The 26,319-nt window shown below is 37.7% G+C and overlaps 1 protein-coding gene across 2 annotated transcripts in view; it reads left to right on the top strand.

Moving 5' to 3' along the window:
* The first annotated feature begins 5,352 nt into the window (after positions 1 to 5,352).
* The window catches only part of NMD3 (NMD3 ribosome export adaptor), a 34,647-nt gene continuing 13,680 nt past the window's right edge, over positions 5,353 to 26,319 (top strand). Inside the window, exons 1-9 of one of the 2 annotated variants that reach the window (XM_069561009.1) lie at positions 5,353 to 5,659; positions 6,087 to 6,142; positions 7,221 to 7,355; positions 9,298 to 9,394; positions 14,795 to 14,875; positions 15,606 to 15,734; positions 16,166 to 16,256; positions 23,826 to 23,904; positions 24,570 to 24,666. In XM_069561009.1, coding sequence (XP_069417110.1) covers positions 6,099 to 6,142; positions 7,221 to 7,355; positions 9,298 to 9,394; positions 14,795 to 14,875; positions 15,606 to 15,734; positions 16,166 to 16,256; positions 23,826 to 23,904; positions 24,570 to 24,666 — 753 coding nt within the window. In that variant the 5' untranslated portion in view covers positions 5,353 to 5,659; positions 6,087 to 6,098. The remainder of the gene's footprint in view (positions 5,660 to 6,086; positions 6,143 to 7,220; positions 7,356 to 9,297; positions 9,395 to 14,794; positions 14,876 to 15,605; positions 15,735 to 16,165; positions 16,257 to 23,825; positions 23,905 to 24,569; positions 24,667 to 26,319) is intronic. The other variant, XM_069560999.1, reaches the window with a different exon arrangement.

The raw sequence follows: 26,319 nt of genomic DNA, 5'->3' as shown, positions 1-26,319 counted from the left end.
AGCCTCTGTTGGAGACCTGTTTTTTCCTACCCAGAAACTTTTAGGATTTTTTCATCACTAATTGGGAGGCCGTGGTTCAACTAACAGATAAGTATCCTAAAGTAAATCAGCTACATAACCAGAAGTTTTAGAAAGTGCGTCTATCTAACATCCAAGTTTGCCTACATACACTCCCTGTATATCCTTGAAATCTCCCCTGAAACTCTACTTCAGATGATATAAAATGCCCACATAGGCAAAGTCAGTTCACTTCTTAACAGTTTTGGCAGAAAAATTCTCCCCATTACCTCCAGACTGACTGGTCATTACAAGTACAGTTTTGTGTGTCCCTTCCATTCTTTCTACAGGAGTGAAATAACAAACAGACACCAAACATCTTTGAGATCATCGGAGAGGAAGAGGTAAGGAGGCTTTTGGGATGAATGAGACACTGACATGGTAGCAATTACTGAAAAGAAAGATGAGAGGAAAAAGTTTCATATCCCCAAATTCTTAGATCTTTGGGACCCAGCGGAGATAAAGTTTATTTTTTTATTTTTTAATTGTTATTGGAGTTTAGTTGATTTACAATGTTGTGTTAGTTTCAGGTGTACAGCAAAGGGAATCAGTTACATATATATATATATATATATATATATATATATATATATATATACACACACATACATATATATATATATCTCCCTTTTTTGATTCCTTCCCCATATAGGTCATTACAGAGCATGGAGTAGAGTTCCCTGTGCTATACAATATTTTGTTTTGTTTTTGAAAGTTATTTTGGTACATCTAAATTTGTTCACTTCTATTTTTTCATTGTTCATCTTCTCTTTTAGGATACCTATTTTCCCACTTTGCAAAAGTGGGGAAATTTCTCAAATATTATTATTTTGATTTATCATTTTATCTGTTTTTTTAAAAACTTTTCTATGTACAAGTTTATTTGTATTTATAAAACTTTTTGTTGAAGTAAAATGCACATGCAGACATATGCACAGATGTTATAGCTGAATGCATTTCACAAGAATGAACACTCAAATTTTATTTTGTTTATAATTTCTTTATCTTGTAAATTAATAGTGAAGCAAGATTACAAGTGTGATATCTGAAATTCTATACAATGGATGTATCAAATACTAACCATTTCTTGCCATTTAACTCAATTGCTGTTAAGGGACTTTGGCTGAGAATGACATACCTCCATCCATAATAGTTTTTGCAGTTTACTAAACACTTCCTCTTATAGCTTACAGCTTACTAATATTTCTACATAACTTATCTTAATCATTTCTCATAACAACTTTATGAGGGACAAATAATTACACAGTTTTAGAAAGAAAGAACCAACAAGGACCTACTGTACAGCACAGGAAACTACTATACTCAATATACTGTAGTAACCAATAATGAAAAAGAATCTTAAAAAGAATATATATATATGTGTGTATGTATATATATATATGTGTGTGTGTGTATATACACACACACACACATAAATATATACATGGGTTTCCCGGTTACTCAGTGGTAAAGAATCTGCCTGCAATGCAGGAGATGTGGGTTCAATGCCTGGGTTGGGAATATCCTCTGGAGAATGAAATGGCAATCTACTCCAGTATTCTTGCATGAGAAATCCCACGGACAGAAGAGCCTGGTGGGCTACAGTCCACAGGGTGGCAAGAGTTGCATTTGACTTAGCAACTAAACAACAACAGTATGGATATATAACTGAATCACTTTTGCAGTACACTTGAAACTAACACAACACTCTAAATCAACTATATTTCAATAAAAATTTTTTAAAAAAGAAAGAAGGAAACCGAGGCTTAAAGAGGTGAAGCGATTCCTTGGGGGCAGAGGGTCTAAAAGCCGTGGGACATGAAGCAAGGACCTGAGAGTCCAGCGTGGAAGGGAATTCATGCATGCTCAGTCATGTCTGACCCCATGGACCCACCAAGTTTCTCTATCCTTGGAATTTTCCAGGCAAGAATACTGGAGTGGGTTGCCATTTCCTACTCCAGGGAAATCTTCCTGACCAAGGGAATAATGATCATCCAATGACGCATCAGTGAACCATGGCCCAGCACCCTGGGGAAAACTGAACTCATCTCAGCTTCAGAGCTTCTGGCATTATGGTTGGTGAGGCCTACATCAGAGTGCAGGGCACCACATCTTCTCTCCCTACCCAACTGTGGGTTCCTCCCTCCCCTTCCACAGGTGTTGATTCTAAGTGTGCTCCATTATAAACCTCTCCTACACTAATCTCTGGATAATGAGACACACGTGCTATCACATGGGGTAAGAATAGCCATACTCTGCATTCGAAAGTTTTGTATAGAATTTCACTAACAGCTATTGAGCAGTTATTAGTTTCTAGGTATAGAAGATACTTAAAATTAAGAAAACTCTACTTTTAAAACACTTATTCAAGTTGTCTCCAAGAAAAGTGAAAGTCACTCAGTCGTGTCAGACTCTTTGTGACCCCATGGACTGTATAGTCCATGGAATTCTCCAGGCCAGAATACTGGAGCAGGTAGCCATTCCCCTCTCCAGGGGATCTTCCCAACCCAGGGATCGAACCCAGGTCCCCCACATTGCAGGTGGAGTTTTTACCAGCTGAGCCACAAGGTAAGCCCCCAAATACTGCAGTGGGTAGCCTATCCTTTCTCCAGCAGATCTTTCTGACCCAGGAATTGAACCGGGGTCTCCAAGAAAGTAATGTAAGCTAAAACAAAACTGATGAAAATATTTACATTTACCTTAATTGGTCAAGAAAGAGATTTTATGGATTCTGATATAAATTTGTAAAATATTTATATGAATGTCATGTTTGTGACTTGTGGTTATATGCTCCCCCTTGTAACTTGGGAGGGAAAATTTCACAATATCTGGAGCCCCTGAGAGCCTGCAAACAAAGGAGGAAAATGTCATCAAATCCCTCACAGCAGAGCCCAGTTAGGGGGTGCCAACATGGCTTCCCAACAGGATAGCACATCTACAAAAGGAAAAGTGATGGTGTTACCTTGTGAATCTGAAGAGAATCTTGGAGAAGCTTCTGCTGGGCAGCTCATGCTCTTGCTGACATTGAAAGCCCAGCTGATGCCAGTATCACGTGCTCCAGGAATGCTGGCCATTTGGCCAAGCTGTGCTGAAGTTTGCTTTTGCTATGGGAGCTACTTCCATTGTGGGGTCATCCACTCCTGTAATCATCACTAACCAGATGTAGGCAGCTTCTGCCCTGTCTTCTGCGCTTACAGACCCCTGGGGTGACCACCAGTATCACAAAGGCATCTTACAGTAACCCGCCTACTGTTGCTCCAGGTCACTCAGACGCTCCCCTGTGCTGTGTGGGCACTGCCACCCCCACAGCAAGAGGGGAGCTCCTGCGGTCTGATGTGGCCATGCTGGCCTGGGGATTCTGTGCCTGCGAGGCTCCATCTCAGGTGTGCACCTGTGTGAGGTCAGGTCCTGTCTCTGCTTCACCAGGGATCCTGAAGAGACTGAAAAGGAAGAGCAGGTAGTGCTGATAAGGCTGAGACTCAGGAGGAATTTCAGGGTGAATGAATCACTCCAGGTCCCGAGTTTATTTCTACTCAACCCCAAGTTGCAGACAGGTCTGCAGGCACAGGTGGCCTCGGTGCCTTCCTGCAGCTCCTCCTGGAGGACCATGGCACTCTGCCCGCCTCTGAAGGCCGGTCTACAGCTGCCACGGCTCAGGCCACTGACCCAGGAGGAACAACCACAGTGGTCTTACATGGCTCCTTCACATACTCTTAAACAGAAAATGAAAATAAGTCTGATGGAAAATAAATAGTTTCTTGGGGAAAAAAAAAATGCCCATGAATAAGAATAGCTGATCTGAGCCTCAGAAGGGCTGGGAGCCTAGTATAGTGGCACATGGACACAGACTTAGACAAACTGTTGTTTGGGTCCTGGTTCTGCCACTTGCTTGCTACAGAACTCTCAGCAAATTACCTAGTTGTTTGGAATTATCAGCCTCACCTGTAAAACACAAGCTCCATGAGGGCAGGAGCCATGTCTGAGTTGATCTAATGCCTAGCAAACCTGGCACTATGGCACTTGGTGACAAATCATACATAGTATAGAAGCACTGTATTGAGAAAGAAAAAAGGAACAGCCCCAGACATTCAGAACGTGGCTCGTACTCACAGATCGGCCACAAAAGGATTAGTTCCTGCAGGACCTGCCGGTTGGCTTGTACAGCTGTGTGCTTAGGAATGTGACAGGTTATGTCCAGGCCAGATCCTGAAGAGTTTTTTTCTATGCAGAGCAATTTGAATTTTCCATATAGGCAATAATCCAGAGCAGAGACCTTCAAAGGATTAAAAGCAAGGGAATATAACAAGATTAAACTTATACCTTGGAAGGATGGGGTGTGGGAATAAGAAGGAATGGGGGACTACTTCGGAGAAGGCAATGGCACCCCACTCCAGTACTCTTGCCTGGAAAATCCCATGGACAGAGGAGTCTGGTAGGCTGCAGTCCATGGGGTCGCTAAGAGTCGGACACGGCTGAGCTACTTCACTTTCACTTTTTACTTTCATGCATTGGAGAAGGAAATGGCAACCCACTCCAGTGTTCTTGCCTGGAGAATCCCAGGGACTGGGGAGCCTGGTGGGTTGCCGTCTATCGGGTCACACAGTCGGACACGACTGAAGTGCAGCAGCAGCAGCAGCAGCAGCAGGGGGACTACTTAAGTTCCCTACACAAGACATGGGAGGCCTTCTCTGATCACAAGGTAACCTTGCTTATTCCTTGAAATTTGGGGTGAGAAGGCAGAAAAAAAAATATGGTTGCCCTCTTCAAATATTTGAAATTCAGTCATAACAAAGAGTGATTATATTCTTTCTGAGCTGCTCTAGGATCAAGGTATAAAGTCATTAAGTGCACTATTGGGGAGCATTTTCTAATAATAAGTGGTCTTAAAATAACATAGACTTCACAATTACTTCTTGCATTTCTTTCTCATCTATTCAACAAATATCCACTGGAGCATTTATGATGTGACAGGCATTAGGCATATAACGGTGAGCAAAAGGGACAAAAGGCACTGCTCTCAATGGAAGTTACTCTAATTTCTTTGTGTAATGTGGTGCCGTGGATAACTTTTATATAATCATTTAACCAAGAAGCAAGTTCCCAATAGGAATATCTAAAGAGTGGCTTTGAATGAGTTCTGGCCAAGGAAGGATGATAACCCAATAGAAGAGTTGTAAAGTCTGTTAAATCTCAGGAGCCATAGGACGAGAGAGCCCCCTATCTTCTCTCTTGGATCCATCCCACCCGTTCGGCCTCCGCTCCGCCCAACTTTCTCCAGCGCCCTCCCCTTCCTCCGCCCCGACTCGCTGCTGTGAGTCTCGTCTCGCGACTCGCGGGATTTCGAACTCTTCTCTCGCGAGATCTGCGCTGTACCAGCGTCAGCTCTGGCGGCTACTCTCCAGGCCACTGAAGCTGGTTTCGTTGTAGATTTTTGAGCACGTTTGGGTCAGGCCCAGTGGTGTTAAGTAAGATCTGGTGGCCGAGTCCGGCGCTGCAGTCTCGGGGGGTCTCTAAGAAGAGACCGGGACGGACTCCCTGGTCGTGGGCCGACTTCGGGCCGCTTGGGCGCAGCGCGCGCGCTGCCAGCAGGAGCTTGCATGAGGTCTTATCCGCGGCGTGCGGGGTCAGGTCGGGGTGGGTGGCCTGCAGGCCCGGTGACACCGCCCGCGGACTTCTGCAGTGGGTTCTAGGCGCGTCGGCAGCAGGGTTTGGGCCTGGTGGTGTCCGGAACGGCCCTGGCCGTTTCTGGCCCCTTTTTGAGTTCGCCAGGGTTGGCGCCCAAGTGACACCTGAGGTCAGCGCCCAGTTTCGTGGCTCCGAGGGTCTTGCATATGGGATCCTCCTCCAGTCGCTTCCTTCTGTTATTAAGGAAATTACTTCTTGCAGAGATTGTAGGTGGAATGGGTTTTTCTTATTTGTGGCTGTACGAGGCTTGGTTGTCTTATACAGAAGAGGCAGAAGGATGATTTGTATAAAAGAGTGAATAGAAAAATGTCTAAATTTCACTGTTCTCTGTCCTTGAAATCAAGGTGTACAGAAAAATGGAGTATATGACGGAACCCGTCAAGCACACACCTGGACATATGTGAGTCACGTCCTTTTTCCCCTATCCCCATTATATTTAAAAACGTTAAAATGAGTCTTTAAAATTTACTATGGGGAAAGCTTTTCTTTTAGGGGGATTTGTCTTAAGTGGAAAAGATGAAAAGCCTTGTTTCCTGGAAGAAACGAGGTCGTTTTTCGCTAGAAAGTTTGTTGTGGTAAATACTGTTTTAAAAGTATTAAAATAGTCTCTGTACATTCTTCTAGATTGGCATCAACCATTGGCCATATGTGGCTTTTTAAATTTCAAGTAATTAAAATGTAATAAAACTAAGTATTCACTTCTTCTATTACCCACATTTCAAGTCGTCAGTAATCACATATGCCTGGTGGCTACCACAGTGGACATTAATGATTATAGAACTCTTATTTTGGATAGCTCAATGATTTTTAAATACTTTCTGTTCTCAATACACCTAGAGTTATGACACTGCCATCAGTTATACTGATACTCTTCCATCCTTTTTACATTTTGGGAGTCCCGGTGCTATATTGAGGCTTTAAGAAAATTTTTGCCTTTGGACTATAAAGCTGTCTAATGATTACTATTAGCAGTTATTTAGATTCTCTAGACCTTTTTTAACCTTTTGTATATCAGTCATATTTTGAGGCTTTTTGGAATTGTGGCCATATTTGTTTTTTTCCTCAATAATCTAAGGCTTTTAAAAATCTAGTGCATCTTTGAAGATTGCTCAAAGTCAGATTTTTAAAAAGGGCGGAGATACTATGGCCTAACTTGAAGACTTTGGTTGGTGTTAATTTTATTACTATTTTTTATTGAAGTATAGTTGATTTTTCAATGTTGTATTAGTTTCTGCTGTACAGCAGTGTGATTTAGTTTTATATATATAACTGTGATTCAGTTGTATATATATATATTTCATATTCTTTTCCATTATGGTTTATTATAGGATATTGATTATAGTTCCCTGTGCTATACAGTAGGACCTTGTTCATTTTATATATAGTAGTTTGTATCTGCTAATCCCTGTTTGATAGTTTTTAAATCTAACTAGTACACTTATGAAATGTAACTTGAAAAAATGTATGCTTTATTTAAGCTTGTGCTGCGATTGTGGTGTCCCAATTAGTCCAAATCCTGCTAACATTTGTGTGGCTTGTCTGCGAAGCAAAGTAGACATCAGCCAAGGCATTCCGAAACAAGTCTTTATATCTTTCTGCAAACAATGCCAAAGGTATAGTGTGATACTTTTTTATCCTACTTAAAGTTGAAATTCATATATAAGAGAGCCACTAGAATATAGTGAGATTAAGATACATATATTAAAGTGCGTGTAACTGAGATTTTAGTTTTATTTATGGTGTCAAAGCTAGAGATTATAGAATTTGCAATTTTGTAATGTAGTTTTCTAGTTTTCCCTGCTAATGTGGTGAAGTTAGTATAAAGGGATAGAATTGATATGTATAATTAATACATAAAAGTTAATGTTTTCAGGAGTGAGAGCAGATTTTAAAGACATAACTGGTCCAATTACCATGAAGTTTTTGTTTTTCCCTTCAATCATTCAAAGCCATATATGATAAAAAGCACCTTATATTTAAAAGTAATTTGGCAGTGTGTTTTAAAAATCCTATATTAATGTTCCTGTGTAACTAAAATGACTATGGCTAATGGGGAAAAAGCTCAGTATATCATGTCTAGCATGGTCAAAAATTTGAAGGCAAACTTAAGTTACTGTTTTTTACATTCTTTAGCTGTTGCATAAATAGCTTATGTCTAGTCTGCTATTGAGTAATACAAAACTGCCCACTGAAGCTACCCATAACGTGGTATGTCTGTGACTTCCCAGCTGGGTTAGGACTCTAGTGGTGAGTAACTTTTTTGGGAGGGAGGGGTTCATGAATCCCTTTAAGAATTTAAAAGCTGCATTTCCCCAGAAAAATACATAAAACATGTACATAAATATAAAACAGGAAACCTGTATTCTGTTTCAGGGAGATTATAGTTAATAATCTTAATCTGTAATATTCTCTATTCTTTATAGTGATGTGGAGTGAGAAAAACACTAGATTCCTCATGAACTAGGTCTCTGAAACTTGGCCATGTAACCTCTCTAACGCCTTAATTTCCTCCTCATAATGAAGGGGCTTTAATAGATGACATATGAAACATTTTCTAAATCTAAAAACTTGGCTTACAACAAAGGGACCTGTGTAAGTAAGGTTTATCAGTGAACCTTTAAAAGTGAAGATCAGAATATTTACTTAACGAGTATGAACAAAGCATTCACATAATACATTTAGAAGTATTATGTATTTAACAAACACTTGTTAAGCATTTACTATATGCTAAGCACTGCCCTAACTCCTTGCCTGGTTGGGCTATAAGACTTCAAGTACATATATAAAAGATTTTAATTTAGTCACGTTTTACATAAGACTTTAAATTTTACAATTTAAAATTTGAAAATTAAAATTAAGATTCGTGTGTTAGTCGCTCAGTCATGTCTGACTCTTTGTGAACCCATGGCCAGTAGCCCACCATGTTCCTCTGTACAAGGGATTTCCTAGGCAAGAGTACTGGAGTGGGTTGCCATTCCCTTCTCCAAGGATCATCCCTACCCAGGGATCAAACCTGGGTCTCCTGCATTGCAGGCAGTCTCTGTAGTGTCTGAGCCATCAGGGAAGCCTGAAAAGGGATTTGAAGTGCGTGAGTAGTCTTGAGCTCTTATTTATACATAGTATTAGGTACTAATTTACATTTTTTGTGCGTGTGAGAAACAAGCAGTTCTTAAGCATTTTATTTGTTCACTATAAACCATTTTAATGCTATTGTGAGATGAATTTTTATCCGTGTTTCAGAACATAGCACCAGGAAATCCTAAGCATTTTGTCATCGTTGTAATTCTTATTGGTGCTTGAAGTAATGACCTTTTAATAAGTTATTACAGATTGACTTTCTCAAATACTCATAATTTCACCTTTTTAACTAAACTACTGGTCTAATTGAAAGTTTCTGAACCTATTAAAATATATTTGGGTTAAGTGCCTCAGATCAACCTTGAGTATTATTATATCTGGTTAATAATTGTTGTTGTGTCTTCATATTTAAGTGATTTTTTTTTTTTTTTTTTTTGCTGAGAGATACTGAGTTTCAATATGGTACCTTTTTCCCAGGTATTTCCAGCCACCAGCAACTTGGGTACAGTGTGCATTAGAATCCAGGGATCTTCTTGCTTTGTGTTTGAAAAAAATCAAAGCCCCTCTGAGTAAGGTAGGTAAAATAGCTAAAATCAGTTTTTGTAGGTATATGTGGGTGTGGGTGTGAGTGTGATTTAATGTCTCATTTTCAGATAATCTTTGTATGAGTAGATTTTACAAAATAACTGTTAAATGCTGCTGTTGATAAGCACACTACTACACATGCTGTTTTCATCTTTCAGTTCAGTCGCTCAGTCGTGTCCGACTCTTTGCGACCGCATGAATCGCAGCACGCCAGGCCTCCCTGTCCATCACCAACTCCTGGAGTCCACCCAAACTCATGTCCATCAAGTCTGTGATACCATCCAGCCATCTCATTCTCTGTTGTCCCCTTCTCCTCCTGCCCCCAATGCCTCCCAGCATTAGAGTCTTTTCCAGTGAGTCAACTCTTCGCATGAGGTGGCCAAAGTATTGATGTTTCAGCTTTAGCATTATTCCTTCCAAAGAAATCCCAGGGCTGATCTCCTTCAGAATGGACTGGTTGGATCTCCTTGCAGTCCAACGGACTCTCAAGAGTCTTCTCCAACACCACAGTTCAAAAGCATCAATTCTTCGGCACTCAGCCTTCTTCACAGTCCAACTCTCACATCCATACATGACCACTGGAAAAACCATAGCCTTGACTAGACGGACCTTAGTCAGCAAAGTAATGTCTCTCTGCTTTTGAATATGCTGTCTAGGTTGGTCATAACTTTCCTTCGAAGGAGTAGTCGTCTTTTAATTTCATGGCTGCAGTCACCGTCTGCAGTGATTTTGGAGTACAAAAAAATAAAGTCAGCCACTGTTTCCCTATCTATTTGCCATGAAGTGATGGGACCAGATGCCATGATCTTCGTTTTCTGAATGTTGATCTTTAAGCCAACTTTTTCACTCTCCTCTTTCACTTTCATTAAGAGGCTTTTTAGTTCCTCTTCACTTTCTGCCATAAGGGTGGTGTCATCTGCATATCTGAGGTTATTGATATTTCTCCCGGCAATCTTGAGTCCACCTTGTGCTTCTTCCAGCCACCGTTTCTCATGATGTACTCTGCATATAAGTTAAATAAGCAGGGTGACAATACACAGCCTTGAGGTACTCCTTTTCCTATTTGGAACCAGTCTGTATATATTCTTTAATGGAAATGAAAGTCCGTTTGCTTTAAAAGATTTAGTATAGAATCAAACTTTTTAGGTGATCATTTGAGAACCCCTTTTGTGCAGTAAACTTTTATGAAAAAAAAATATATATACGACCATCACTAAACATAATTTTGGAGACTATAATAATATTAGGCTTATGGTTGTCAGTTTTTTAAAAAATTTTCATTACTTTCTGGAAGGAAGATACCTGTACTTATTATTTAAAGTCAGTACATAAACATCTCCAAAAACCAAACAGGGTTTGTTAGTCTAGTTAGTCTCTCTACATAACACTTTCAGTTTTCTTTGTGCTGAACTTTATTAATTATTTCCACCAGCTATGTTTTTAATTGAAATGGACTGTTTTGGTTTGAAGGCCTTCAGATTCTCTTAGCCTCTGAAAAAATTTTGTGTAATAGTTCTTTGAAGTTTCTCTCTTTATTTTCCTGTTTCTTTCTCCCTGGAATTCTCATTTGTCAAATGTTGGCCCTACCAGCTTAAAACTTTGTAAAATGCCTTTTTGCCCTTGTGTTGTCTTTAATCCTTTTTTCCTTGTGTTCCTGGCAGTTTCTTTTATCTTCCAATTTTTGTATGAATTTTTTTCAGTACTAGTAGTTTAAGTTTAGAATTTTTAATGTTCTTGATTCAGTCTGTTGAATATTTCTGAAAGTTTAATTGTTGTTTTTATACTTTCCTTCTGTTCCCTGATTTGTCTCAAGTTTTTCTTGTTTTTTCCCCTGGAGTCAGTTTTTTTGTGTAACTTGGTCTTTTGCTTTGATTCCTCAGGCTTTTATCAAATGTTCATTACTAATTCATTAGCATTTCACAGATGTTTATTAAGTGTCAGCCTTGTACCAGTCTGCTTGTGGTGTCAGAAATATGGCAGTGAATGAGAGAGGAAAAATCTCTGCCTTGGAGACCTTTTATTTTGGTTGAAGAGGAGGGTGTGGAGTGGGCAGTAAGCAAAATATATATTAAAAGGTATAAATTCTGTGGAGGAAAAATTGAGGAAGGGGATAAAAACTGCTCAGGAAGAGATGCAATTCAAAATAGAGTGGTTAGAGGAGACCTCGTCGATAAGGTGATCCTGCTGCTGCTGCTAAGTGGCTTCGGTCATGTTCGACTCTGTGCAGCCCTATAGACAGCAGCCCACCAGGCTCCCCCGTCCCTGGGATTCTCCAGGCAAGAACACTGGAGTGGGTTGCCATTTCCTTCTCCAGTGCATGAAAGTGAAAAGTGAAAGTGAAGTCGCTCAGTTGTGTCTGACTCCTAGCAACCCCATGGACTGCAGCCCACCAGGCTCCTCCATCCATGGGATTTTCCAGGCAAGAGTACGGGAGTGGGTTGCCATTGCTGTCTCTGAAGGTGACACTAGAATAAACATTAAAAGTAAGGGAGGAGGCCACAGTTTAGAGAAGAGCACTATGGGTAGCAAAACAAGTGTAGAGGCCAGGGACAGGAGCAAACCTGTATGGTTAGAGTGGAACTGGGAGGACAAAGTACTTGGGGGTGAACTAGGGAAGACATGGAAAGTCCAAGTAGGTCGGGCCTATGGGCCCTTTTGAGGACTGGTTTTTACTCTGAGTGGGGCTCCTTTGGTGGCTTAGATGGTAAAGAATCTGCCTGCAATGCAGGTGACCCGGGTTCTATCACTGAGTCGGGAAGATTCCCTGGAGAAGGGAATGTCAACCCACTTGGATATTCTTGCCTGGAGAATTCCATGTGTTTAGAATAGATATGAGGGCGATGGGGGCCTTTAGGAAGCGATTGTAGTAATCATGAGAAATGATATTTGAATCAGTAGTAGAGGTAGCGAGAAGTGGATTGATTCTGGCTCTGTTGTTGAAGGTAGTCAGTAGGCTTTATTGATGAAGCTGGATGTATGCTTAGGAGTTGAAGGAGTCAAGGGTGACTTCTGTGGTTCTTGAGCAACCAGGAGGAAGTTGCTATTAGTGAAGTAGGAAAGACTTCAAAAGGAGGAGGTCAGGTGGGAGAAATCAAAACTCATCTCAGGTGGTACTTAGCTGTTCATTAGACATGGAAGCAGAAATAGTGGGGAGCTGGATGAATAAGCAAGGGCATGGTCTAGACTGAAGATAATGAATTTGGGGATGTATATGGTATTTAAAGCTATGAAATTGGATGAGCTTTCCTAGGGAGTTTAGAGAAGGAGAAATTTGAGGACTGAATCCTGGGATCCTTTGATGATAAAAGTTTGAGAAGATGAAAAAAAAAATCAGTCATTACTTGTCATTTCAGTTCAGTCACTCAGTCATGTCTGACTCCCTGCGACCCCATGAACTGTAGCACACCAGGCCTCCCTGTCCATCACCAACTCCTGGAGTCCACCCAAACCCATGTCCTTTGAGTCAGTGAGGCCATCCAACCATCTCATCCTTTGTCGTCCCCTTCTCCTCCTACCCCCAATCTCTCCCAGCATCAGGGTCTTTTCCAATGAGTCAGCTCTTCACATCAGGTGGCCGAAATATTGGAGTTTCAGCTTCAACATCAGTCCTTCCAATGAACACCCAGGACTGATCTCCTTTAGGATGGACTGGTTGGATCTCCTTGCAGTCCAAGGGACTCTCAAGAGTCTTCTCCAATACCACAGTTCAAAAGCATCAATTCTTCGGCACTCAGCCTTCTTTATAGTCAGTCCAACTCTCACATCCACTGGAAAAACCATAGCCGCCGCTTCTGTGCCATCGCGGCCTCATTAGCTATAGGGAGAGCTATATATGTAGATAATCAGGAGATCTAGAAGGTGAAGGGGATGTTCAGGAAAGAGATTCAGGATTTAGAAGGTTTTGTTGTTAGTGAATGTTGAATTCCAGGGGCCACAATAAAAAGGTTTTCAGGATTTGGGGAGGAGTGTTGGATGGGACAGAAGAGGGCGTATATGTTACACGTGGAGATTGGAGTGTGTGAGATGAGCAGGTGGCTGAGGTAATGGTAAAGAAGGTTAAAGGGCTCAGTAAGTTGGATCAGTCCTGGTTGTCTGAGGACAGATAGTGTGATGAGACTGAGCTGGGGAGTGGTGAAGTAGATCTGTTTCTCTCTCCACTCCTACAGATGGAGATTGGAGGCTGAGGAAAGGGCAGTCTTATACAGGCCCATGGAGCTTCCTTGGACTGCCGCAGATGGAGACTGAGGGAATAAACAGCTCTCTGTCACCCTTTGTACCTGGTGACTTGTCTACTGGCTACTAAGCTTTGGTTTAAGGGAGCTAGTCATATGAGGAGGGTTTTATTCTGGACTGCTGTATCTACACTAGCTTATCTACTTCTTGCCAGACAGGTCTTGATAAAATTATTATCTGCCTGCTGATGTCTCCCAAACCTGTTATCTTTAACTCAGATTTCTCCATAGAACACCAGACCAAATGTGTATATCTCACTATCTCCTGAACAGCTTCACTTGGATATCTCAGATAAATCCTCTTGAACTTAAGTGTCTGAAACCAAATATAGCACTTTCCTCTGCATTTAATCTCTTTTTTATTTGTGTCAGAAAAATAGTATTACCTTGGTGTCCAAGCTGGATCCTTGACTATCATTCTGAAATCTTCCCATATCTATTTGTTATTAAATGCTATAGATTTTATCTCCCAAATATCTCTCGGTTTGGATCCTTCTGCTGCTGCTATTTCCAGCCCCTCAGTTCAGGTTTCCTAAACTCCTGCTCAGATTAATGAAACAACCTCTATTTTTTGTTCTCCAACCTCCTTTCTTAAAACACTCATTTTAGCCATATGAGCTGCATTGAGTTTGTCACATAGGGCAAACTGTTTTTGGCCTCTGCTGACTCTGCTGATTTAGCAGTGTGTTACCATTGTGGATTCAGTATTCAGTGCATGAGACTCCCTCCGAAGAATGAATGTCCATATATATTTTTTAAGCCACAAATTTACTATAGAGAGAATAATAAAAGTAGAAACCTTTGTTCATGAGATTTCTAGTAGATGATGAAGTCATCAGGTCTTTGTTTTCTCCTAAAAAATGTACTTTGAATTAGGAAAACTACTGTTTTTAGGGGAAAGGAGTTTTTTTCCGTTTTAATTTTTGCTTGAATTATACCAGTTGCTTTAATATAGTCATTAGATTTTCACTTTACTTGCTGTTTTTGTTGCCATACGTCTCATGGCTTTTTTTTTTTTTTTTTAAATTGGTGATGTTGGGTAGATTAGTCATGGGATTGCATAAGCATCTTGAAATCTTTTTATTTTGAGTTATTCTTTCATCTTTTTTCTCTTCCAAAGGTAACTTATGTTTCTTTTTGTTTGTGTTTTATTGAAGGTACGGCTTGTAGATGCAAGCTTTGTTTGGACTGAGCCTCATTCTAAGAGACTTAAAGTTAAACTGACTATTCAGAAAGAGGTAAGCTATACATAATTTTTTCGGCATGGTTAAAGTGTAGGTAGTGAAAATATGAGGCTATTGGTACATTATGACTTGACAGCTTAAAGAGAAACAAATAACATTCTTAATTTTAATTCTTTGTTTTCTTTTGGATCATCTGCAGAAATGATCAGGTCACTAGTAAGACCAGCCTTTGTTCATGATTAGTGGGCTAAGTTAACTTTCTCAAAGTCATTTTTATTTGAAATAAGATTGAAGTAAAAACATGAGCTAAGGCAGTGCTTCTCAAACTTGGCTGATGATTATGTCTCACAGTGACTGATTCAAACTGGATTCACCTAGATATAAGACTCAGAATCTATAAAGCTTCCCAGGTGATTTCTGATGATTGGTCAAGTTTGGGAACAATTAAGGAATGACCTCTTTCTTTGAGAGTTTTCTTTGTCTCCTAAGGATGAATTTTATACACACACACATGCATATATACGTATATATAGCTATAAAAAATCTTGAAAGAATATCTTACAACCACTTCAACTGAAAGGTAAATTTGAAATGTTAATCTGATAAATCCTATGAATTAAACCTATATACGTTTCTGGAAATAGTATAACTTAATGACTTTAATTATGACTTATTTATTACTAATGTCCTCAGAGCATTCATAGAAAAAGATTTTAAGTTAAATATTAAAGGATCTTCTTTTGATAAAGGAAAGAATGAAGAAGTGGGTTGTTTTCTTTGTCAGGTGATGAATGGTGCCATCCTTCAGCAAGTGTTTGTGGTGGATTATGTTGTTCAGCCCCAGATGTGTGGTGATTGCCATAGAGTGGAAGCTAAGGATTTCTGGAAGGCTGTGGTTCAAGTCAGGCAAAAGGTAATGAGAGAAAGATGCTGTGTGAGTCCTCCATCTGTATTTTGCCTTTGTCCATTATAAATAGTGGGTAAAGCCTTCTCCTTTCCCTTCTTTCCAAGTAGTTCAGGCACCAAGGATAGTCTAGGTCTTTGGGACATTCACCTTTAGAAGCAGATCACTGCCACACTTTAGATAATCTTTAGATTGTTTTTGTTTTAAAAATTATTGTGCTGTCCTACATGGAAAGGAAATCTGAAAAGAAAAAAAGGGATACATGTATGCGCATAGTGGGTTCACTTTGCTGTACAGTGGAAATTAACACAACATTGTGAAGCAACTATGCTCCAATAAAAATTAAAACAAATTAGTGTGCTGTGTCTGTAAGTGCCTTTTTTTTGTGTGTGTGTGTGTGTGTGTTTCATCTGTTAATCTAGTGACTCATTTATGTTTAGACTTTGCACAAAAAAACTTTCTACTATCTGGAACAGTTGATTTTGAAGTATGGGATGCACCAGAATACACTTCGTATCAAAGAGATTCATGGTGAGTTAAAATTTAAAGCATTTGAAATGATTTCAGATTTTATTTTAACTATCTTAATAAGGAGTCTTTTATCATTACTGATAATATCTAGAATGCTAAGTCACTTCAGTCGTGTCCGACTCTGTGTGACCCCATAGACGGCAGCCCACCAGGCTCCCCAGTCCCTGGGATTCTCCAGGCAAGAACACAGGAGTGGGTTGCCATTTCCTTCTCCAAATATCTAGAATAGGACTGTCCAAAAGAACTTTCTGTTAGGAAGAATAAAAATCTTATTTCTTTTTCTACATTATCCTACTAATATGGTAGCCACTAGCCATAAGTAGCTGTTGAATATTTGAAATGTGATTAATTTTTTAATTTAGTTTTTTAAATAAAAAATTTTAATTTTTTTCTATTTTAGTTTATATTTACACTAAATGGTTACAAAATGAGTAAACCAGTAACTGCATTAACAGAATGTAAAGTGGTAGAAATTTATCAAAAGCTTGTTTTATGCCGAATTCAGTTTCTTATTGAAAGGAAATTATTTTTGAGATCTGTTAGTTGTAATATTTTTGTTTTTCTTATGCCTAGTGGCATTTGTGATGCATACATTGAATCAGAAGGGTAAACTCAGTAATAATAAACAGTGATATACAAATGATATAATTAGATTTCTTGAAGATGGAATTTTAAAATATTTGCATAGTTTCATAATGGCTCCTCAGAGTGTGTTCTGTCTTAGCATTTACTATTAGTGTAGCATACTTAAATATGCTAGTTGATGGATGAATATTTCTTTCATAATAGAAAATATAAGTATTCTGTAGCAAATACTTCAGTCTCTTGCTAAAAGTGAATGTTTTTAGTTGTAGGACATGTACATAGTTTTCCTAGTTGTTACAGTACGGGTTTAGAGGTAGCGTTTTTTGAAGGAATAACCAAATTCTTGTGCTACTTATTTTGAAAGTTTAAGTTCCTCTTTTACTTACTGATGTGTTGTTCATAAGTCTTGAAGAAAGTACTTAGAAGTGTGGTTTGGGATCTCTTAAATGGGGGGCGGGGGGAAATATCAGTTTTGTCACCTGGAGAAACTGTTAAACTTTGTATGTGATTTGAGTGCATTACCAGTAGACATAAGGTTAATAGTCAAAATCTGTGGAATGTAGCTTACTGAATACTTATTGTAGGTAAAGTACTTTGCTACCTGTTTAACACGATGTCTACTATTTGTGGCTAGCCATCTGGCAAAAATGCGCTTTTGTTCTGAGTAACTTTGAGTAACTTGGGAATTGGGATCCTAATACGCTAGCAAAGAAAACAGAAAACTCTGATTATTGTTCATCACCACGGCAGAAATATCCTCACCGAAATTTTGTAGCAAAAGACTTGGATACATTCTGAGACATACTTTTGCAGTCATTTTCAAAACCAAAAATCTGGAAGTGTAACAATCCTTTTTCTCATCCAGAATTAAATCTGTTTTTTTCCTACTGGTTCTTGGTTTGATGTAAATTAATGTTTTGTTAGTTTGCTTGTAACTGTGTTTTTAAAATCATAATTATAAAATTTCATAAAATTTTAAATTTAAAATTCTAAAAATTACAAAAATTATAAAGAAAACAAGCTTCTATAAATAAAGGACCTCTGCCCCATTTATCCACTTGTTATTCCCAGATATAACCCCTTAAAACAGGATATTACAGTGTTTATTCTATATCTCAATTGTGATAACATTGGTTTCTCCTCATATTTGAGATGGTTCTGTAACATTCTGTGACTTGCCATCTTACTATATTTAGAAACCTTTCCACATCATTGCATATAATCCTGTTTAATTATTTTTAACTCTGTGGTTGTGTATTTGTTAATCATTGTGTTTTTAATTATTTAGTTGTTTCGTATTAATTGGCTTACAAGATGTTCCAGTTTTTTGCTACTACAAGCAGTACTGTAGCAAACATCTTTATGTTTGTGGGAATAGCTAGTAATTTTTCTTTGGGACTGAGTTCAAGAATTGAAATTACTGGACAAGAGTTTGCAAATGTTAAATTTTTACATGTGCAACTAGATTGTTTTCCAAAATAGTACCAGTTTATAGTCCCATCACTTGTGAGAATTTCTGTTTTACCAAACACTTGCCAGTACTGCATAAGATTGTATTGGGCTTTCTAATTTTTGCTGTTATAATGAAGAAAGTAATGGCATCTTGTTTTTATTTTCATTTCCTTGATTACTAATGAGGGTTAACATTTTCATATGTATTGGCTGTTTATCTAATGTAAATTATTCTTTATATATCTAATTTTTCCTTATTTATTTCCTGTTATAGAGGATATCAATCTCATTATGTGTATTTATATACAGAGAGAAGCATGCAGAGCATGTCCTTGAGTGTGAGCTGAGAGAGCAGATACTTAATGTCTCATGTCTTCTCTTATCTAAGCTGTTCATATTTTAGTCAATGTGAAGACATGTGAAAGTCACTCAGTTGTGTCTGGCTCTTTTTAATCATGACTTTACAGTCCGTGGAATTCTCTAGGCCAGAACACTGGAGTGGGTAGCCATTCCCTTCTCCAGGGGATCTTCTCAACTCAGGGATCGAACCTGGGTCTCCCTCATTGCAGGTAGATTCTTTACCCGCTGAGAGCCACAGGGGAAGCCCAAGAATACTGGAGTGGGTAGCGTATCCCTTCTCCAGTGGATCTTCCCAACCCAGGAATCCAACTGGGATCTCCTGCATTGCAGGCGGATTCTTACCAACTGAGTTACTATGGAAGCCCATTTTAGTCATACAGCTACTAGGGAATCCTATTTTAGTCTTATAGCTATGGCTTATGACTTTGTATCTTACATAGGATAGAATCTTTCTATCTTTCTTTAATTTTTCTATCTATCTTTGTACTCTCAAGATTTTTTTTTAAAGTAGATTTTTGTTTTACTTTTGGATCTTTAATCTTACCTGGTATGACTTTTTCCCAAAAAGTTGACTTGCGTTGTCTCGATACTTACCTACCAAGTAGTCTCTTCTTTACTCACTGATTTAAAATGCCTCCTTTCTTGTATATACTAAATTCCTCTATACACATCCCACAGTTCTAGTTTATTTTGTCTCGTTGCTTTTATCACAGTATGTAAATTATACTTCATAATATTACCCTCTTGTTAATTCTTTTGTTAAACTTGGTTGATAGTAAGAGCATTAATTGTGGAACCAGATTTTGTGAATTTGAATCTCTTTCCCACCATGTTTTTGCTGTGTGACCCTAGGTGACCTGGTGCATAATCATGTTTTTTTCAGTTCTTTTCTGTATTTCTTTAACATAGTTTTCCTCATCAAAATTTTGAATGATTCTCACTTTTTTTTCCAGACTATTCTATACTTTTAGTCATTGGGGATGGTGGTTTTTACTACATTTTCTGTCATTATTGCTAATATTTTCGGGAAGCTCTTGATTTTATAGGTTGATCGTTCTGAAATTTCTTAATATCACTAATGGTTTATATTCTTGTGTCATTTACGTAATACTCTTGGTTTACTAGGTAAATTATTATTTGTATACAGTGATAGTTTTATTTCTTCCTTTACGGTATTATTCCCTCTTTTTCTCCCCTCTCTTTTTTCCCCTGTGTCTAGGAGTGGAGAATAGCGTTGAGTGGTAATGTAACAGCGGTTATTGTCTGTTTGTGTTTCACCCCTAAATAGAATATTTGTTGAGATTTGTATTCGGTTCATTTGCATACATAATTTTCTCTCTAATCTTGCTAGTCGTTATGTTAGTGATATAGAAGCAATCAGAGTTTTTTATCTTTCTGCATGGTGTTAATCAACATCTTTAAGTTTAATAAGTACCAGCCCATTAAGCCATTCAGTTTGGTATGAGGAGAGGGAGGAAGGAGAACCTTTTCAAATCCTTTAGTTAGGATGTTAATTTTTTTCAGGTATTATACTGCTTCTTGAATCAATTTTAATAGCATTTTCCAAGGAAACACATGTCATTTGGCTTTTCACATACTTGGCATAGAATTCAACATGGGGGGGTGGTGTGTATGTGTGGGATGTGTGTGTGTGTGTGTGTCTGTGTGTGTGTATAGAATTCAACATGGTGTGTGTGTTTGTGTATTGTGGTCTTAAATCTCATCCATAACTCATCGTTATATCTTCTTCATTTTTGCTAATGTTTGTCTTTTCTCATCTTCTTTCACTTCCTCTCTCTCCCCACTCAGATCAGATTTGCCAGACTTTTGTCTATTATAGTAGTTTTTTCTAGAGGTAGCTTTAGTTTTATCAAAAATTACTTTCTACTTAATTTTTGTTTTTATTACTAACTCCTACTTAAAGTTTTTTATTGAAATAGAATTGTAAAATTCGCATAAAACATTATATTAATTTCAGGTATACAACATACTGATTGCATATTTATGTGTTACCATACATAGCTATACAATTTTTTTCCCTTGTACATTCTTTAGTATTTTTTATTTAAATTAATTGAAAGCTTAGCTTATTTTAAGTTTCTAATATATAGATTTAAAGTTAATAAATTTTCTTCTGAGTATCATATTGGCTCTGTAGCTGGTACTTAAAGCTATATTTTCCCATTTTTTTCTCAGCAAACATTAAGCTATTTTATTTTCTTGAGTGCCTACCTAGGTGTAGAATTGCTGAGTCATATGGTAAATTTGTATTTATCTTTTTAAGGAGCTGCCATTTTCAAAGTGGCGATACCATTTTATATTCCTGACAACAGTCTTTGAGAGTTCCAGTTTCTACATCTTGACATCACTTGCTATTGTTTCTTTGTATAAATAGCTATTCTAGGGGATGAAGTGGTATCTCATTGTGGTTTTAATTTGCTTTTCGCTAATAACTTAATCTTAATTGTCTTTTCATGACCTTATTATCATTTCTGTATCTTGTTTGGTAAAATAGCAGTTTAAATTTTTGCCAGTTTTGATTGTGTTGTTTGTCTTAAGTTGTAAGATTTATTAAAATACACAGTAGATATAAGCCCCTTTTCACATAAGATTTGTTAATATTTTCTCCTGGGCTGTATTTTCATTTTCTTAATGGGTTCTTTCTCTTTTTTTAAAAAATTATGATAAGAACACAACATGAAAACTACCCTCTTAAAATTTTAAGTGTATGATACTGTATAATACCTTATAGTTGGGTAAGTATAGTGTTATATAGCAGATCTCTAGCTGAATCATCTTGTTTGAAATTTTATGCCCATTAACTAGTCACTCCTCATTTCTCCTTTCTCTCTGGCAACCATAGTTCCACTCTTACTCTCTGCTTTTGACTGTTTTAGGTACCTCATATAAATAGAATCATGCAGTATTTGTTTTTCTGTGACTGGCTTATTTCACTTAGCACAGTGTTCTCAACGTTCATCCATATTGTTGCACGTTGTAGAATTTCCTTCCTTTTTAAGGCTGAATAATATTCCATTGGAGGTATATATCACAGTTTATCCATTCATCCGTTGTGGAAACAACCTAAATGTCCATCTTCTTAGCTATAGTGAATAATACCTCAATAGACACAGGAGATCTTGATTTCATGTCTTGTGGATAAATACCTAGAAGAAGGATTACTGTATCATTTGATAGTTCTGATTTTAAGTTTATGAAGAATGTCTGCACTGTCTTCCATAGTGACTGTACTGTTGTATATTTGCCTTGGTAGTAGTGTACAAGGGTTCCAGTATCTCCATATTCTCACTAGTATGTGTCTTTTTTCTCCTTGATAATAGCCATCCTGAAAGCAGTGAAATGTAAACTCATTGTGGTTTTGATTTGCATTTCCTTGATGATTAGCAACGTTGAGCTTTTTTCATAGATCTGTGCCATTTGTACATCTTTTTTTGAGAAATGTTTTATTCCATTCCCATTTCTTACTGGCTTATCAGGTTTTTTGTTGTTGTTGTTGATGAGTCATATGAATTCCTGATAGATTCTGGAGATTAACCACTTTTCAAATACATGGTTTGCAAATATTTTTTCCCATTCTGTAGGCACTGGTGACCCACTTCAGTACTCTTGCCTGGAAAATCCCATGGGTGGAGGAGCCTGGTAGGCTGCAGTCCATGGGGTCACTAAGAGTCGGACATGACTGAGCGACTTTCACTTTCACTTTTCACTTTTATGCATTGGAGAAGGAAATGGTAGCCCGCTCCAGTGTTCTTTCTTGGAGAATCAATCCCAGGGATGGAGGATCCTGGAGGGCTGCCGTCTCTCGGGTCACACACAGTCGGACACGACTGAAGTGACTTAGCAGCAGCAGCAGGTTGCCCTTTTAATGTGGTGATTGTTTCTTTTGCTGTGTGTGAGCTTTTTTAGTGTGATGTAGCCTCACTTGTTTATTTTTCTTTTCATGTCATCCATGAAATCATTTCTAAGACTGATGTCATGAAGCTTTTTCCATATTTTCTTCTAGAAGTTCTACAGTTTCAGGTTCTAGTTTGAGTCTTTTTAATCTGTTTTGAGTTGATTTTTGTTAATGATATAAGAGTTCAGTTCATTCCTTTGCATGTGGATATCCAGTTTTCCCAATGTCATTTGTTGAAGATATTATCATTTTCCCACTGTGTATTCTTGGCACACTTGTTCATGATCAATTGACTATGTGTGCGTGGATTGATTCTGTAGACTTGCCTTTTTGTCTATACCACACTGTTTTGATGACTGTAACTTTGTAATATGTTTTGAAGTTAGGATATGTGGTGCCTACTTATAATAATGTCTTCTGAATCATGAAAGTTTTAAAATTTAATCTTCATATGTGTATATTTTATGAATATTCTATCAATTTTTTGAAAATAATAGGTATTCTTTCTTGGACCACATTCTGTAATCTCAGTTAAATCAACCTTGATAGTTGTTTCTTCAAGTTCTGTGTACCCTTCCTATTTTGGGTCAGTTTGGGCTTCTGTGGTGGCTCAGGTGGCAGAGATTCTGCCTGCAGTGTGGGAGACCTGAGTTTGATCTCTGGGTTGGGATGATCCCTTGGAGGAGGGCATGGCAACCCACTCCAGTATTCTTGCCTGGGGAGTCTCCATGGACAGAGGAGTCTGGTGGGCCACAAGACCATGGGGTTGCAAAGAGTTGGACATGACTGAGCGATTCAGCACAGCACATTTCATTTTTTGATCATTTTGGTTTTGTTAGTCTTATACTAGTCTCTCTCAGTGATTGCATGTGTTAACATTTGTCAGTTTTTTCTTTTTAGTAGTTTATGATTTCCGTATCTCAACACTATGCTATTAGATGCATTTCTGTTGTTTTCGTGGCGGATTGTCCATTTATTACATAAAATACCCTTTTTTGTTCTGTTTAATATTTTTCTTTTCCCTTTGACCTTGAATTTTGTCTGAAGTTTAAGTTATGAATCTTGTTTTGTTTTGTTTGCATTTGTCTGATTTATCTGACCTTTTGTCAGACAAGTCAAGTGATATGGCATTCCTAGTGTGCTATGGCAAGAAAATTATAATTTAATTATTTAACATGCATTTAATTTGTGATATAGTCATATTAGTAGAAGAAAATTTTGCAGTATTACTTTAATATGGCTTTTTTCTTTAAAAGATGGTCTGGATTTCTATTATTCCTCAAAACAACATGCTCAGAAGATGGTAGAATTTCTTCAGTGTACCGTCCCCACTAGGTATGTTCTGAAACCTACATGTGATTAAATCCAGGCAACAGGGAATGAACGTAGATGACATCCATTCTTCAGGCTTAGGCAACTTACCTTAAAATATGTAAAACTATAGTAGGATTACTTACACAATTAGTAAGCATTTGTTGGATAAACTACTTTTAACAGAAGTGTTAGCCAAAGAGCATTAAGAATCTCTGGGGAGCTGGACTCAGTCTGTGATAGTAAGCACTGTAGTCCTGAACCATTGATTCAATGTATTTAAATAAGAAAAAAGAACAGGGTTAAAGGACTTTGGGGAGAAACCTTATGGAGTTGGAAGAACTTAAGCTCCTAAAATGGGGAGTTTTCGAAAGTAAAGTTTGTGCTGAAGGGTGAGATTAGTGTGAACAGTGACTGGGAGTGGACATTAGTGTGGCTTTTAATGGATGATAGATGTAGACTTGCTTGGTCTAAACCATGGGCATGTTTTGAAGATAAACTGGAAAACAGTACAGTCAGAGTGGTGAAGGTTTATAAATAAAGTGGATGAATTGAGACTTCACCCTAACAGGCATCAGGAAGCTGTTTCAGACCTTGGACAGTGATGATTTAATGAAAATTTATATTCCTAAGATTAGACAAATAAAGACCTTTGCCTTTTTATAATGGTTAACTTTTTCTCTTAACAGATACAAAGCCTCACAGAGACTGATCTCTCAGGATATCCATAGTAATACATACAATTACAAAAGCACTTTTTCTGTGGAAATTGTTCCAATATGCAAGGTACTTTTTCTCATTTAATTAATCCATGTCCTTAATTGGTTTATATGTAATTATTAGCTCCTGATTTCCTTCTGGGATTGGTTAAACATTTAGAAATAACTTCTTAATGATTTCTGACACATTTTAGTCAGGTTAAAAAGATTTAAGAGTAATCATGCTTAAAATTATAAATTTTTGGTGTACTAATTAAAAGGCCTCATTGCAGTTTTTAAGGCATATATTCCTTAAACTTTGCAGTCCTAGTGGACAAGTTTCTATGAAACTTTGAATTTAGGAAATTACTTATCAGTGAGCAACTTTGTGGAATGTGTGCAAACTGGATTTTGGCATGATAAAATTAAAGAATATTATGGAAGGAGAGCATTGAGTTATTTTTGTGATTTTAAAAATATCTGAATAATACTTAAGATATAGATTATCATTTTTTTAATGACCATCCATTATTTTATATAGATATAAAATTAAATTAGAAAGGAAATATTTTTCTCCTCATAAGAACTTAGGATTTACTCTCTTCACAACTTTCATATATAACATAAAGATGTGTTAATTATATTTATCATGTTGTACATTATATCCTTCATCGTCATTGATCTTGTAACTGGAAGTTTGTGCCTTTTGACTACGGTCATCCAATTCCTCTTTCCCCTTACCCACACCCCTACCACTTCTGGTAGTTGCAAATCTGATCTCTTCTTCTAAAGACAAAAATTGTCATTTCATTAGCTGTACTAAGGTAAAACTTTGCTTCAAAAAATATAAATGAATTAAAATTCAACAAAAAGTTATTGGGGATCTGTTGTATAGAAGACTGTTATTAAGGACTGTGTCCTAGATGTCTCTGCTCCATAGGAACTTACATGTCCATGTTTAAATCACTAATAATGATAAGTGCTATAATTTATTGTGAGCATTCTACATAAAGGTACTTTCTGAGTACTTAAGTATATTTCACCTGTTTAGTCTCATTACAACTGGAGTAAATCATACCATCATTCTGAAGATGAGTAAACTGATGCTTGATGATTTGCCCAAAGTTAACAACAAAAGGAAGCCGGGATTTGTACCTAGGTCTGTGACTCTGAGGCTTTAAATCTGTAATCACTAATTATGATTTAGTACAGTACCATGAAATGATGGCTTAAACAGAGTCAGCAAATTTTTTTTGTAAACAGCCAGATAGTAAATAGTTGCAGCTTTTAGGTTATATAGTCTGTTTTGCAACTACTCAGCCGTGCTGTTGTTGCACAAAATTGGCCATAGATAATAGGTAAATGAAGGGCTAAGGCTGTGTTCCAGCAAAACTTTATTTACAAATATTTGCCTCAGGGTCTTATTTTGCAGACCCCCAGTTTAAATAAAACAGTGAATCTAGGTGAGAGGACATATTAGGCCTTGTGTATTAAGTGCTTTCAGTGATTCATATAGGTATCTGAATGAATACAGAGTGTAAAGAAGTTTTTCCATTAATCTTTAGAGAATCTTAGTAAGTTTCAGGGAAGAAAAAAGGACTGAGCTAGGTGCCAGTAAGGATGTACATAATGTCCTTTCAGTGAGGGAGCCTATGATTGTGAATAGATACAGCTTAAAATATAATCTAGATCCCTTTCATATTTCAGTAACAGCTTAAAAACAGATAGCCACATTGGTGTT

This window comes from Ovis canadensis, chromosome 1 (genome assembly GCF_042477335.2).
Source record: "Ovis canadensis isolate MfBH-ARS-UI-01 breed Bighorn chromosome 1, ARS-UI_OviCan_v2, whole genome shotgun sequence".
In the NCBI taxonomy this organism is placed as follows: domain Eukaryota; kingdom Metazoa; phylum Chordata; class Mammalia; order Artiodactyla; family Bovidae; genus Ovis; species Ovis canadensis.
This window is presented reverse-complemented; position numbering and strand designations above follow the sequence as displayed.